Source organism: Macrosteles quadrilineatus, unplaced genomic scaffold (assembly GCF_028750875.1).
Source record: "Macrosteles quadrilineatus isolate MER2022 unplaced genomic scaffold, UCM_ALF_1.0 Scaffold_3__2_contigs__length_128488019, whole genome shotgun sequence".
NCBI lineage: Eukaryota > Metazoa > Arthropoda > Insecta > Hemiptera > Cicadellidae > Macrosteles > Macrosteles quadrilineatus.
This window is the reverse complement of record NW_026542596.1, coordinates 43,650,459-43,664,869: the sequence shown is the minus strand read 5'-3', so window position 1 is coordinate 43,664,869 and position 14,411 is coordinate 43,650,459. Positions and strand designations below refer to the sequence as shown.

General features: G+C 33.5%; 1 protein-coding gene across 2 annotated transcripts in view; it reads right to left on the bottom strand.

Moving 5' to 3' along the window:
- Nucleotides 1-14,411, bottom strand: part of LOC128991135 (uncharacterized) — a 37,138-nt gene that overhangs the window by 18,474 nt on the left and 4,253 nt on the right. For both annotated transcript variants that reach the window (XM_054413895.1, XM_054413896.1), the window contains exons 2-4: nucleotides 10,603-10,887; nucleotides 6,368-6,771; nucleotides 733-993 (exon numbers count right to left, since the gene is read on the bottom strand). In XM_054413895.1, the coding sequence (XP_054269870.1) occupies nucleotides 733-993; nucleotides 6,368-6,771; nucleotides 10,603-10,887 (950 nt within the window). The remainder of the gene's footprint in view (nucleotides 1-732; nucleotides 994-6,367; nucleotides 6,772-10,602; nucleotides 10,888-14,411) is intronic.

Here is a 14,411-nt window from a genome sequence, read left to right as displayed (position 1 = left end):
AATAGACCCTAGAAGGGTATGAAATATACAAAGCTTGCGCCGAAAATAATTTGGACGATATAATTTTAAACGACAAACTACAGTACCGGTACGAATCTTAATTTATATTCAATAGCATTTTTAATCAGAAAAGGAACCCGAAGCTAGGAGTACAAAGTTCAAATGATAACGCCACCACACCGGGCACGACATAGGAATCCTCCAGTCAGCGTAAGGGAAAATGTCAGCCAGTACAGTTTGTAAGACAGGCCTGATTGTTTTTGTAAATTTTACTCGTATTGTTCGTGTGTGTTATGTATTCTAACTTCAACGACGCTACATCAGCCGAGATTTCGTTGTCTGACGATGGCATTGTAATGCCAAAACGGCCGTAACCAAGGTAGTTACAACATTTGAGCTGGATTGACGAAGGTAAAGCCTATTTTTAGTTAAATTACGGTTCAAGGGCTAAAATATGGATTTTAATAAAAGCAGAAATTGCAAATGCCTGTTCTTGTATTTTTGTTGTTATAGTTTATGAAAACAGCTAAAAAGTAGATATTTTCAGCCAACGACAAAATCTGTGTAATCTGTATTTGAATATTACAAACAAAAGTCTTTAAACATTTGGTTTTGTATTAAACTTCTTTCTTATTAATGTGTTCCTCAAGAAAAAAACCTGAAAATGACTGTGAATAATAACAATGCGAACAATAACACAAAAGCGAAATAGGGTATCAAGAAAATACATACCAACATGGAGATTAAACAATTTTCCAAGTGAATGGAAATGGAACTTAGAATTCTTGGTGTTAATTTATATTTATAGAAACATCCCAAGCAGAAAACAGCCAAGTCCATAACAGAGGAAAATTGTCCCAGAGATAAAAACGTCTCAGTAGCATTACATATTAATTTGTCAACAATGACATAATGCTGGAAGCTAGAGAGAGCGTCCGAGGTGAAATTAGAACATCCCAATGTTATGACCAGCTTACAGAACTCTAGATAATCCTGCAACAAAATTTCATAGTTAGTTTATTTTAAAAACAAAATAATTTTATTGAGTGGTGCGAGCACAGCTCCTATACCATCTGGCTTTTCTACAGGGTTGGCCAGCAGGGAGGTACAGAATAAACCACATTAAATAATTTAAAGTTATATAAACCCAGTAAAATTAATGTAGGTCAAAATATTAGATTTTACGCTTTTAGGGAATTTTCCATATAGGGTATAAGGTATTACCGTAGGTCTCATGGTGAGACCTAGACCCGGGATCGATTTACATTTTCATTTTGAGGTCCCCTGAGGCCAAAAACACCCTCCGTTCAAATTCATATGCTGTGTATAATGTTAACATTCTAACTACATGAATTTTGTATTAAAACTCAACATGTTTCATACCTTTAGAACATTTACAAGGGTATAAAATAATATGGAACCTCACTAGCCTATATATATCTTGTAAATGTCCTAAAGGTACGAAACATGTTGAGTTTATAAATAAAATAAACAGTATCAGCAATCTGACAAATAATTTCTCCCATTAGCTAGTCAACAACCTTTATCATGGATAAGCTATGAGATGTACCATATTGTACAATAGTTCAACAAATTTCAAGTCGAGTTGAGCAAAACATGTAATGGCAAGGCAAAGATGGCTTTAGCCAATCAGAATTCATCTTTGGTAGAATGTTCTAGAAGCTGATCTTCCGCGTATATAAGCCCGGTACAGTTGAAATACACGGTGACCACGTGTCTCGGTCTTAGTTCGTTGCTGTTTGATCTGTAAATTAGTAAAAAATTTCAGTGGTATCTTTTTATGTAGCTAGTTTTTTTTTAAGCCCCGACTTGGGGTTTTTATTCTTATACTTCTATTTTGGTACGAATTTATGTATTTGGAAATGAGGATTTGATAAACCGAATGTTCCATTTTTATGAAGAAGTTTTTATTTGATGAATCCCGTAGAAGAGTGTTTTATTTTATTTAATCAATGTAAATTTAAGTTGTACTGCAAAGTAGGAACAAGCGGTACAGAGAGTAACTAACTATGATATTAAATAGGTAAAATCAAATCAGAAAAGTTGCATTAACTTTTGAACCATAATTTTTACAGCAATGGGGTTGCACTATTTTGTTAAGAATTATAAGGGCCTATTTACAAGGGGGGGTTTATAAGTACTATTTTCCAAAACCGGGTTTATTTCAAAAGTACGATTTTCTCTTATTTTATGGGTTTTTTAATGGGAAAATAACATAATTTAAAATAACTTTTGAACCCTAAATTTTACAGAAATGGGAGTTCCACCTTTTTGTTCAGAATTTAAAGGGCACGAAACAGTGACTTTAGTCTCACCAAGTATTTGTGTTCTAAATGACTCATAAGCACCCAGCTCCTCCGTAGGAGTCAGTGCCGGTTCACCAATTTGTTTCCACGTAGATTTACTAATTATAGTTCTTGCAGCAGCAGTGTCATATTCCATCGTTATTGGACTACTATTTATTTTTAGGGTTACTATTTATTGTTAAGTTAACAACGTAACAACATTTCTCTCCATTATTAATGTTTTTAACCAAGCGGTGAGGCTGAAATTCTAGTTTTCTCAGACATGTCGGGACATCCATTATTTATGATGGGAAAAGTCTACATTGTCACTCAAATCTCTCATACTAGCAAACATATCAATCTGTTTAGTATTACATCTCTTAAGATTTTTCTCAATTAACACATTATTCGATTTCAGACAAACTTGTTCAAAATGCCCCATTTTCCCACAACTCTACACTGGTTCAAAGCACCTTGTGCTGTAACCCACAGACAATTATTCCCAACTCAAACCTTATGTAGTAATACTTCCATGTTTCTTTGGTAGCATCAAACTTCTCAAACTTGAAATGAGTTAAAACTATGTGTAGTATTGTTCCAGTGTTCCACTGTTACTGTAGATGATGAGTCGTCTTTCTCATATTCCTCATGTCCATGCAGCAGGGGTTCCCAGCCCCCCCAAGGGCAATGGCGCATGCCCCCCCAAACCAAGCCTAATGCCAAATGCCCCCCCCCCCAAGCATGACATCTACACTCCACCCTTTTATTTATAACATTAGTCAGTATATGTCAGTAAAAACGTGCACCTAGCGTGGTTTTGTAGGCTTCACTATTGACTCCAACCAAAGGACTATGTCACAAACATATGCAATTTTTGAAACAGACGCAGCATTTTTTTAGCTACTGGATTACACTGTGTAATTTCCCTAAGTTCACGGAAGATTTGCTTATTTCTCTTCTCTAGAGAGCAACCAAAAACTCCGAGTACGGATTTAACGGTTATCAGTCTTTGTCATATCCTGCGATTATGGTCGTGGTTATCTCCCTTGTTCACAGCAACGTTGATATTATTTCTCATGTATTATAGACACGTCATCATTATCTTCTGCAAACGCGATTTTCGTACATTTTTAAGTAGGTACATTTCTTTGTTCATCCTGTCGGCTGAACACCCCTCCACATTTTTGCATTAACATTTTGCTTAAAGAATTTTTTTCTCCTTCCCGTATTTAAAGGGCAACATCTATTACTATTGGGTTTAAAATGAAAACACAATAGGTAAACTGATTCCCGTTTTTTAAAATAAACAAATTTCACACTCATTCTTTGCTCAATTTTAGGTAGATTATTCTGTGATTTTGGTTAAAATATACCCTGATGCTTCTCTATCTCTATTGGGAAAACAGCTGGATGTGGTTCCATGGATAAGCAGCTGGGCATGTTTTACTTGAAATAAAAAAAAATGTAATCTCTAGAGCATAAGGTGACTCTTTTAGTAGACACTTTATTTGCCCTTCTGATTACCTCCATAGGGACTAAAAAGGCTTTTTACTCCCTAGGGTGTAAAAGAGCCACTTTAGACTCACAATGCATATATTAAAAATGACTATTTTTGCTGCAGTATGACAAAAATTAGTTTTAAAATTTGTGTCCATGGCATGTACGTGAGTTTTAAAGTAAAATAAGTGGGAGTGGATCTTTAAAAAATATTGGGAACAAAATTTGCATCTAGCGTATTAAATATATAGGCCTACTGTCAAAAAATACTCATAGGCCTACCTACCTGATTAACTTTTATAATCTTTCTTCAGTTTAATTTTTTTATGTATTCATTTAATATAGATAGGATCATTTATGTCAATGATAGGATTCATATAAATAGGAGTTTATATCAGGAGGCGCCAAAATTACTCTCGCAAGTCCGGCAAAAACACCTTGCACTGGCCCTAGACTAGAGTCAACCTTCAATAGTTAAAAATAGTCACTAATTTGTTTGGTACATATAGTAAAACTAATGAGGTACATTTTGCAGTGAATCATACAGTCCGAATACACGGTAACAGTGTTGTAGTATACTTTGCAAACCTACAACGGCATATGTATTTTTATAATTTACTAAGTTTAGTAATGTATTGATTTAATATTCTTTCAATGGTGATGGGGGTTATCTTTTATACTGAAACCACATGTTTGGCATTAGGCCTAAATAAACTGTGAAATTATAAAAAGACTTGGCGGTAAATATATAAGTACTAGCAGAGAACCCGTCCTTCGTACGGGGTTGGCATATAAATTTAAAATGCGTAGTGCAGTTATACTCAAGCTTTGCATTTGCAATGGGGGAGGACACAGTTTGATAAAATTTGATTCTTTAAATTGACGATATACTATAGTATTACACATCTACCAACCATAATGTTCTACCACTTCACACTTAAACAATAAAAAAAATAAATTATTAAAAATTCACAAAAAATTACAAATTATTCATGACATAAAAAAATAACTGTAACCAATCCTACTTTGGCAGTTCTCATTGCGTATCACAGTTTTTTTGTTAATGCTTAGTTCAAATTAGCTGTTTACATAAATGCAAAAATAATTATAGGCTAGTGCTGCACCCTGTTGGTAAATCTTATAACTTTTTAATGCTTTTGTATGTCATAGAACCAACCTTAAATAAGCATTAAATAGGAAAACTAAGTTGTTTTTATTCTGATCGGACTCTCGGGCTCCACCCCAGTGGCTCTGGAGTTTCCCATGTTAACCTTATGAGAAATGGAATTAATGAATCTTAACAGCTGTTTCAATTAAACAAGTTGGTTCTGTTCTATGATGTTCAATAGCATAAAAGTTACAAGGATTACCAACAGGGTGCAGCACTATTATTTCTTTTACATTTATGACAACAGCTAATTTGCAACCAAAAGGTGAGTGAGCGTAGCGAACAAACTTCAACCTGGAGGCGAGTTAGCGTAGCGAACGAGCTAACCTGAAGGCAAGTGAGCGCAGCGAACGAGCTCCAACCTAAAAGTGAGTGAGCGTAGCGAACGAACTTCAACCAGGACGTGATTGAGCCATGCGAACGAGCTCATCTTGAAAATTAAGAAGTTAAACGGGGTAAAGCCTGCGGGTACAGCTAGTTACACATAAAACCGATGTCTAAGATGCATCTGCAGTACTAGATATCAGAGGTCAAAGCACTCATCAGCTGATGGCTGCTACCGGTGCACTGATTTCGAGCACTCACTGAAGCAGCAGTAATAGGATCGCTAATCCTGTGGTGATTTCGAGCATGGGACCTCCAGGTCTGGAAGGACAATGCATCTAACTGTTCATTGATGAAATACCTTAACATCTATCATTGGTTTTGGATCCTAGGTAGCCTAAATAGATGTTCACAGTCTGAGTTAACAAAAACGTACTACTGTATTATAAATTTAAGTAATATGGTTCAATTTTGTTTTTTAATTAAATTGTGCGTGTGAAACCAAATTAAGGCATTTTCAAAGAACCAACATTGTATCTTTTGCATACTGACCCCGTTGCAAGGCATGGGTATAGTGGCTAGTTTGATTATAATTTGTGAGTATATCATTGAATTGTAATGTTGAAAAAAAGACAACACACATAACATATGTATTGAAGTTAGGGTATGTTGTCTAATCTAATCTTGCTTCAAAATATAATACCCTCACATTAAGTACAAATTACAATTTTAATCATATGTACCATCTTTTTATGTGTGGGGAGAAAAATGTTATGTAAATAAGTGATTTAAGGGGGAAAACTGAAAAAAAAAATTAAAAAAAACCAAACCGATAAAATCAGCAACTAACCCATCACTAGGTATGATAGTCAATGTTTTGATTTTACAATTTATTTTTCTGTTAAATGTTTAATAAAATGATTTCAATAAGTTAATAAAATAGTTCTTTTACAAAACACAAGGGGGAAATTGTCAACTTTAGGACAAATAATGTTTGTAACTGTGCAATAGTTTATTTTCAAAAAATGTCAATAAACTATTGTTAATTGGTGTATTACTTATGAAGACTTACCTCAGGGGTTAAAGGGCAAAGCCTGTGGGGTTCTAAGCAGAAAGCCAATTTGCATCTCAATTTCACAGGTAGTTCTGAACCCATTAAATGCAGCTCATCCACAATTTCACGCAGAAACTTTGAAACCATTAACGTATGTTTTACTTTGAGATCATCATATTTTCTCTGTTCACATTTTTTAGTAACAAAAAACATAATCTCATGAGACTCTGAATCCAGCACTGTTTTAAGGGTCAGCAGGCAGTTTGATGCATTCTTTTCAAGGATGAAGTTCAAAATATCAACACAATGTATACTGTGCTTGTTGAGTTTGCTGAGAATAGCAGCAATGAACAGAACTTCAGACCGGTGAAAATAAATGTTGTTACCTTCATAGAAACATTTTATGGCATCTTTCCAAGCACCTGAAATGCATTTGGTTAGAAATTAAAATTTGCTGGAAGAAGGGTAGTTAGCCTACCTATTATTAGTGATTATTAGTATTATTAGTGGAAATAGTGATCAATGTGTTCAAATTAAATTGCATACCTACTAATTGCATAACAATTTAAAGCAAATATTTACCAAAAAGTTTCCTGTTTACAGAATTGGAGTTAGGCTAAGTTTATAACTATATTTGTGGGTCTCCTTAATCCTTAATACTGAACATTGGTCAGCGCTTACATGCCCCCTTTTACTTTGCTTACCACTTAAACCGGCCCAGCAAAATATTCCTGAGTTAATTCTCACAAAGATTTAGTATAGAAATCGCCGGTGTCTAGTGGCATCACCGACATGTCGGATTATCAAGAGTCGACTTTATTGAATATCCGTAAAACTTAAGTTTTCTTCTAAGTTAAAGGACAAGTAGAAACGACCTTACCATTAGGGTGATTAAACACACAACCACTCGCTTATAACCTAAACAATTAGGTAGTGAAAAGTCTATAGTGTACTCTGTGGTCAGTATCACATTGTAAAATCATGTTTCAGGAGTTATAGCAGCGTCTCAAGGAGACAATTCCACATACAAGTCGTTTGAAACCAAAATTAAGAATAAGAAAAAGAAATATTTATTTCCATTGATCTTTATAAAAGAAATAGGACACGTCATTGTTATACATAGTTACAAGGTGATTCAGTGTTTACAGTACAAAATATCTAAATTTAAATAGCCACTTACATGAAAATAAAAGCTTTATTTCAACTTACTCTTCAAAATCTAATATTTATTTCACAACTTAAAAAATCATCAATTTTGTAAAAGGGATTTTTAACAATCCAGTCATACAGTTTATTTTTAAAAATACTGTAAGAAACTAATTTTGCTTCTTCAGGCAGCTTATTAAAAAACATTATACAATTTAATTTATGTGAATGTCTGGTTTTTGCCAATCTGTGCTGCAATATATCTATTTTATCCCTACCTCTTGTATAGTGATTGTGTACGTCTTTTCGGAAAGAGAATTGATCTAAGTTTGACTTTGTATATATTAGAATTTGGAATATGTAAAGATTTACTATGGTTGGTATCCTGAAATTAATGAAAAGAGGTTTACAATGTGTATCTGAGCATTCTCCAGCAATGCTTCGAACCGCCTTTTTCTGGAGTAAAAGGATGTCATTAATATGTGGAGAGTGGCCCCACAAAATAAGACCATATAGTACGTGCGATTGAAAGAGTCCAAAATACGCCAATCTTAAATATTCTTGGCTAACAAAATCCTTAAGTTTCCACAGCAAGCACCTCACTCTTGAAATTTTGTTACAAACAGATTTTATGTGTGATGACCAATTTAATTTTGAATCCAAATTAAATCCTAAAAGTTTAACTGATTCAAATTTTACCTCTGTTTTAAGACTGATTGTTATATATTGTGATTTGTCAGAATTACAAGATAGTCTGTTTGCATAAAACCAATCATATGCTCTATGTTCAGCCTCTTGACTAATTAAGCGCAGGGTTGTTAAATTAGAATGGTTAGCGAGTAAAGTTGTATCATCCGCATATATAACAGATTGTGTATTTATATTTACCGTATAGGAAGATCATTAATGTAGACGTTAAAGAAAAATGGCCCTAGTACAGAGCCCTGAGGAACACCGGTTTCAACTTTTTCAGTTTTAGAACATTTATTTTTAATTGATACCAATTGAAGTCTATTACATAAATACGAAGAAATTAGAAGCATGGCATCATTAGTGATGCCATAAAAACGTAGTTTGTTAGTTAGGATATCAAAAGGAACCGTGTCAAAAGCTTTACTTAAATCACATAAAACTAATGACACAGATTCCTTCTTTTCTAAAGTTTCGAGAGAATGGTCAACTAAAGTGAGAATTGCTGAGGTTGTGGATTTACCTCGACGAAAGCCGAATTGGGAGTTTGACAATATGTTATTTGTTACAAAGTAATTATTTAATTGATTATACATTACTGCTTCAAATATTTTGGAAAAAATAGGAACGAGTGAAATAGGCCGATAATTTTGAACCATTTTTTTATCACCTTTTTTGAATATTGGGATTACTTTCGATATTTTGAGGGATGGAGAAAAATATCCCTCCCTCATACAGGTATTCAATATAAAAGCAAGAGGGTAGCTAATAAAACCTATAGTCTTTTTCAAAATATTATTAGAAATCCAATAATAATCCATTTTGATTTAGAATTTGTTAATTTAGCAACAACTTTAATTATATCGGATGATGAGACCTCTGACCAAGAAAATGTTGTATTTGTTGAGTTGTTTCCTAAAAAATCTTCTGCTTTGTAAGGGCTTTGTGGTATTACTTTACTTAATTCTTTTATTGAATCTAAAAAATATGAATTCATTTCATCTGGGTCAAGTATGATATAATTAAATTAAAGATTGGTTCCGGCACTCTGGCAGGCAGACAAGAGGATGTACAATGATTCTAAAAAAGAACCCATCTATTTAGAGCTATTGTGCGATTTTATTCAGATTAAATCTTCAATTGTAAAGCTGTACTTTATTGTACTTATTGCCTACTGTTCTGATTTTAGTGTTATTGGGTAAACCCTGCTATCCTAGTAATTTACTAATTATAGGCCTATAATATATTATGTTAATCATTCCAGAATTTTTAGTTCCCCTTTAGATTAATGAGAATTTGTTTGCTATAGTATAACACATTTTTAGATGCATTAAAAAAATACAGTTTTAGGATGAGTAATATTTTTATATTAATTGACTTTAGCTGAGGACAAATCTATCTTGTTTATGTTAATTACCGACAGACAATTTATTATTATGTTTATTTATGTGCTCAACTTATTTGGATAAATTATTTTTTAATACCATTTAATGAGTTTCAGATGTTTTTGCATTATTGTACATAAGATGATTTAAAGCTTGCACAAAATTTACATTCCAACTATTACAGTAGCCTATAATACATATATCATTGATGTATTATTTATGTACTGTATATCGATTATGTAAACTGACCTATTAGTTATACATGTTATTTAAAAAATAAATTGGGACGTATTGATGTATTATGGATGCATTCAATATAAATGCAATACGTATCATTTACTTAAGATTTACTTTGGCTCAACGTAAATAACACATATTATATACACTTCTGTGTGCTGACTGCGACTAGTTTTAATAATCCTGTAATTAGGCCTAACTTAATCAACCAGTGCTCGATTTGCGGGGGAACGCAGTGGAACAGAGTTCTGGTACCTCTCTTTCGGAAAAATAGAATATTGGCATAAATGTACTTTAATAGGTACTAATCACATTAAATAGGTTACAGTTCTGCCCTTCATTTTTTACAAATAGAGCACTGTAATCAACAGTTATTTGCTGTATTTATATATGAGCGTTTTACTGGATAGTGCCATCTCTGTACCCACTAGGAGCTAAGTTATTTTATACAACTCCACCCTCCTCCCACCACACTCTCCTACTTGGAGTTACGATACAAGGAAACCGGCACTTTTGTCAAATTTTAATTGCATTTAATGTCACATAGTACCTATTCCTTAAAAGATTATATGAAAAAGAACTTATTTCATATTCCTTAAAACATAGTTACCTATCAAAATGTAGCAGGCTAAATAGTGATAAAAAGACCTTGGTCACAATTTGACTTTTTTAAGTTTACAACATAGTCTACAAACATTTAACAGTTAACTTATTAATTTTTATTTAACCTATTCCTTTACATTCACAACGGATTGAGCCAGAAAATGATGCTCTAATTACAAGGTCTTTTCTTACCTGATTCTAACACCCAGCTCAAACCTTCATCATGGTTTATCATCATCCATAAAACATCCAGTAGTGGTAGTAATATAGAGGGATTTTTAACCTCGCTTTTTGAGAAAAATTCCTTAATCTTAGGTAACAAATGCTTTATTGTGGTGAATCCAAAAGGCGTAGAGCCAACGATACAAAACAAACGAACACTGAATCTTTTAACATCGTCACAAAGAATATTTTCGTGCCACTGGTTCAAAACTGACTCAAGCCAAACAGTACAGGCTCTCAATACTTCTGTAAAATCTGAAACCAAAATGAGTTATTAAGTTATATATACTACATGTTATTTTAAATGGATTATAGTCGTTGACTAGTCAACGCTGGGCAGAAACCATCATAAGTAAGTAAGCAAGTTGTCCCTATTCAGACGCCTCCTTGCCACCTAATCCTATTGCCGTTTTGCTGGGCGCAAGATGCACTGCATCGACAGTGCAGTACGCCAATTTTAAATTTGTTTTTATTAATATCTATATATCTAATTCTGTAAGCTCAAAATTTTACAATGAAATTGTGAGCGAATGGGAGGCCGTAGAAAGCTGGGAAAGGTCTCATTTTAAAGGTCTTGGCATGAAATTTTGGGGAAAATTATTCATTTTTCTTAATTATGAAGCAAAAGGTTGTTACGGAATAAAATAATTTACATTTAAATAGCATGGGAATCTAGGCTATGTCTGCTTTGTTTATTTTAAAACATGTGGTTTCACTTTATTTAAAGCATATGGTAATATGTAATATGTATAGGCCTGTACGGTACTATTATAAAGCTGAAATCGACTTTTTCCCAATTTTAAGGGTCTGGAATAGTTAATGGAGTACGATTGGTTGTGTTAGGTATGTCTGAAAGAAAAATGTTAAGTTAGAAGTAATTACCTTCTGGAGTTGGTAAAGGAAACATATTTTTCATTCCAAAAATAAACCTAATAAAATTCTAACATATAACATCTAATCTATAGATCCTAATATGCCGTTTAAGTTTACAAGGATTCAATACCCATTGCGATTAGCTTTCGCTATTACTTATTATTAAAGCGCAAGGCCAAACTTTCACAAAAGTTGGCATTTATTTGAAAAAAACCAGTGTTCACCCATGGTCAACTTTATGTTGCTTTTAGCCGGGTAAAGCGGACAGATGATATTAAAATTGTACTAGAACCAAATAAAGACCAAGGAATCGACCAAAATAGATACTATACAAGAAATGTTGTTTTCAGAGAAATATTATAGAATTAGCATTTTACAATTTTGTGGAGAATGACATTATCTCTGTGTCTTTTATCTAAGTGTATTTGTCAATATTCAAAGAAATTTATATATATTTAATTAATAGTCATGAAGACTATTATTGAAAATGTTCCTTAGTTAATTGTATTATGATTAGAAAGTTTATATTATAAACACACCTAATAAACAGTCTTTTGGAATTTTTATTTTAAACAGAGCAGACATCAAAATGTTTTATGCTGGTATGTAATAACTATTATACATATTATAAGATACAAAAATGTTAAACAATAATTCAATGTAGGGATCCCATGAGACTAATAATTTGTGCAAAATAATTACTAGATGTATACTATATATAGGGGCTATTATTGCCCCTACAAGCCACTAGTCATTAAAACAAATATCATATTATAATGCGTCTTGAAATCCTAATAAAATTTAAATATATTTACTATACTACAGTTTTAGCCTAATGAGCAATGACATCCAAGACAACTTCATCATTAACTTGGCAGAAGACTCCGACACCGATGTTGACAGCGAGGTAAACAGTGAAGAAGAAATTGTAGGGGAAAACTATGATGACGACTTAGCCCATTCTCTTTAAAGTAGGCACATCTTATTTTATATTGTTATTTATTTTTTAACTAGCTAGTACCCACTGGCTTCACCCCGTTTGACTTCATAATCTTATCTTATCTTACTAATATTATAAATCTGAAAGTTTGTGGGTGTGTTGCTCAATCACGCATTAACTATACTAGACGGATTGGGCTGAAATTTGGCATGATGATAGCTCACATTCCAGATTAACATAGCCTATAGGCATATTCTTATCTCAAAAATCCTTCCGGGCTCCGCCCCAGTGGCTCTGTAGTTCCCCATGTTAACCTTATGAGTATTCATTATTTAAAGGGAATTTAAAGAATTTAGTCAGCTGTTTCAACTAAAAAGTTGGTTCTTTGATATGCAAAAGAATTAAAAAGTTATCAGATTTACCAACAGGGTGCGGCACTAACTAAAAAGTTGGTTCTTTGATATGTAAAAGAATTAAAAAGTTATCAGATTTACCAACAGGGTGCAGCACTATTATTTCTTCTGCATTTATGAAAACAGCTAACAAAAAACTGTGATAGGTACGCAATGAGAATTGTCAAAGTAGGATTATTTACAGTTATATTTATGTTTTAATTTCATGAATAATTTGTGATATAGTTTTTACTAATTTATTCATCTCTATTGTTTAGGTGAAGTGGTAGAACATTATAGCTATGGTAGATTTTTAATAGGCTACTATAGTAAACCCTAAATTTAAAGAATCAAATTTTATCAAACTGTGTCCTCTCCCATTGCAAACGCAAAGCTTGAATACAACTGCAATAAACATTTTATACTTATATGCCAAACCCGTACGAAGGACGGGTACTCTACTAGCATGCTACTAGTCTATATAAGTATAAAAGAGGATGTTTGTATATATATTTGGCAGTGATAAACTCAGACACCGCTGAACCGATTGCCACGAAACTTGGTACATGCGTGTAGAATTTCATGGAATAGGTTTATACACCATCAATTTTGTGATCCGTCCAATCGGCTCCGCCCCAGTGGCTCTGGACTTTCCCATGTTAACCTTATGAGAAATGGAATTAATGAATCTTAACAGCTGTTTCAATTAAACAAGTTGGTTCTGTTCTATGATGTTCAATAGCATTAAAGTTACAAGGATTACCAACAGGGTGCAGCACTAGCACTATTATTTCTTTTACATTTATGACAACAGCTAATTTGCAACCAAAAGGTGAGTGAGCGTAGCGAACGAACTTCAACCTGGAGGCGAGTTAGCGTAGGGAACGAGCTAACCTGAAGGCAAGTGAGCGCAGCGAACGAGCCCCATCTAAAGGTGAGTGAGCGTAGCGAACGAGCTCCAACCTAAAGGTGAGTGAGCATAGCGAACGAACTTCAACCAGGACGTGATTGAGCCATGCGAACGAGATCATCTTGAAAATTAAGAAGTTAAACGGGGCAAAGCCCACGGGTTACAGCTAGTTATTAATAAAACTATTGATTGGTTAGGTTAAATAAGCAAAACGGAATAAAATAGAAACAAATAGCGAATAACAAACAATTTTGTGTTGCAATGGAAACCACATATCACCAAAAATCAGCTGCGGTAAGGTAAACAAACATTTTTTTTTAAATGTTATCTATACTATTATAAAAAAGAGGTGGTTGCTGTATGTATGGGAAAAGTAAACGCGAAAAATACTGGTCGGATCGGGCTGAAATTCGGCATGATGATAGCTCACATTCCCGATTAACATATAGGCATATTTTTATCCCAAAAATCCTTTCGGGCTCCGCCCCAGTGGCTCTGGAGTTTCCCATGTTAACCTTATGAGAAATGAAATTTATTGAATCTTAACAGCTGTTTCAATTAAACAAGTTGGTTCTGTTCTGTGATGTTCAATAGCATTAAAGTTACAAGGATTACCAACAGGGTGCAGCACTAGCACTATTATTTCTTTTACATTTATGACAAC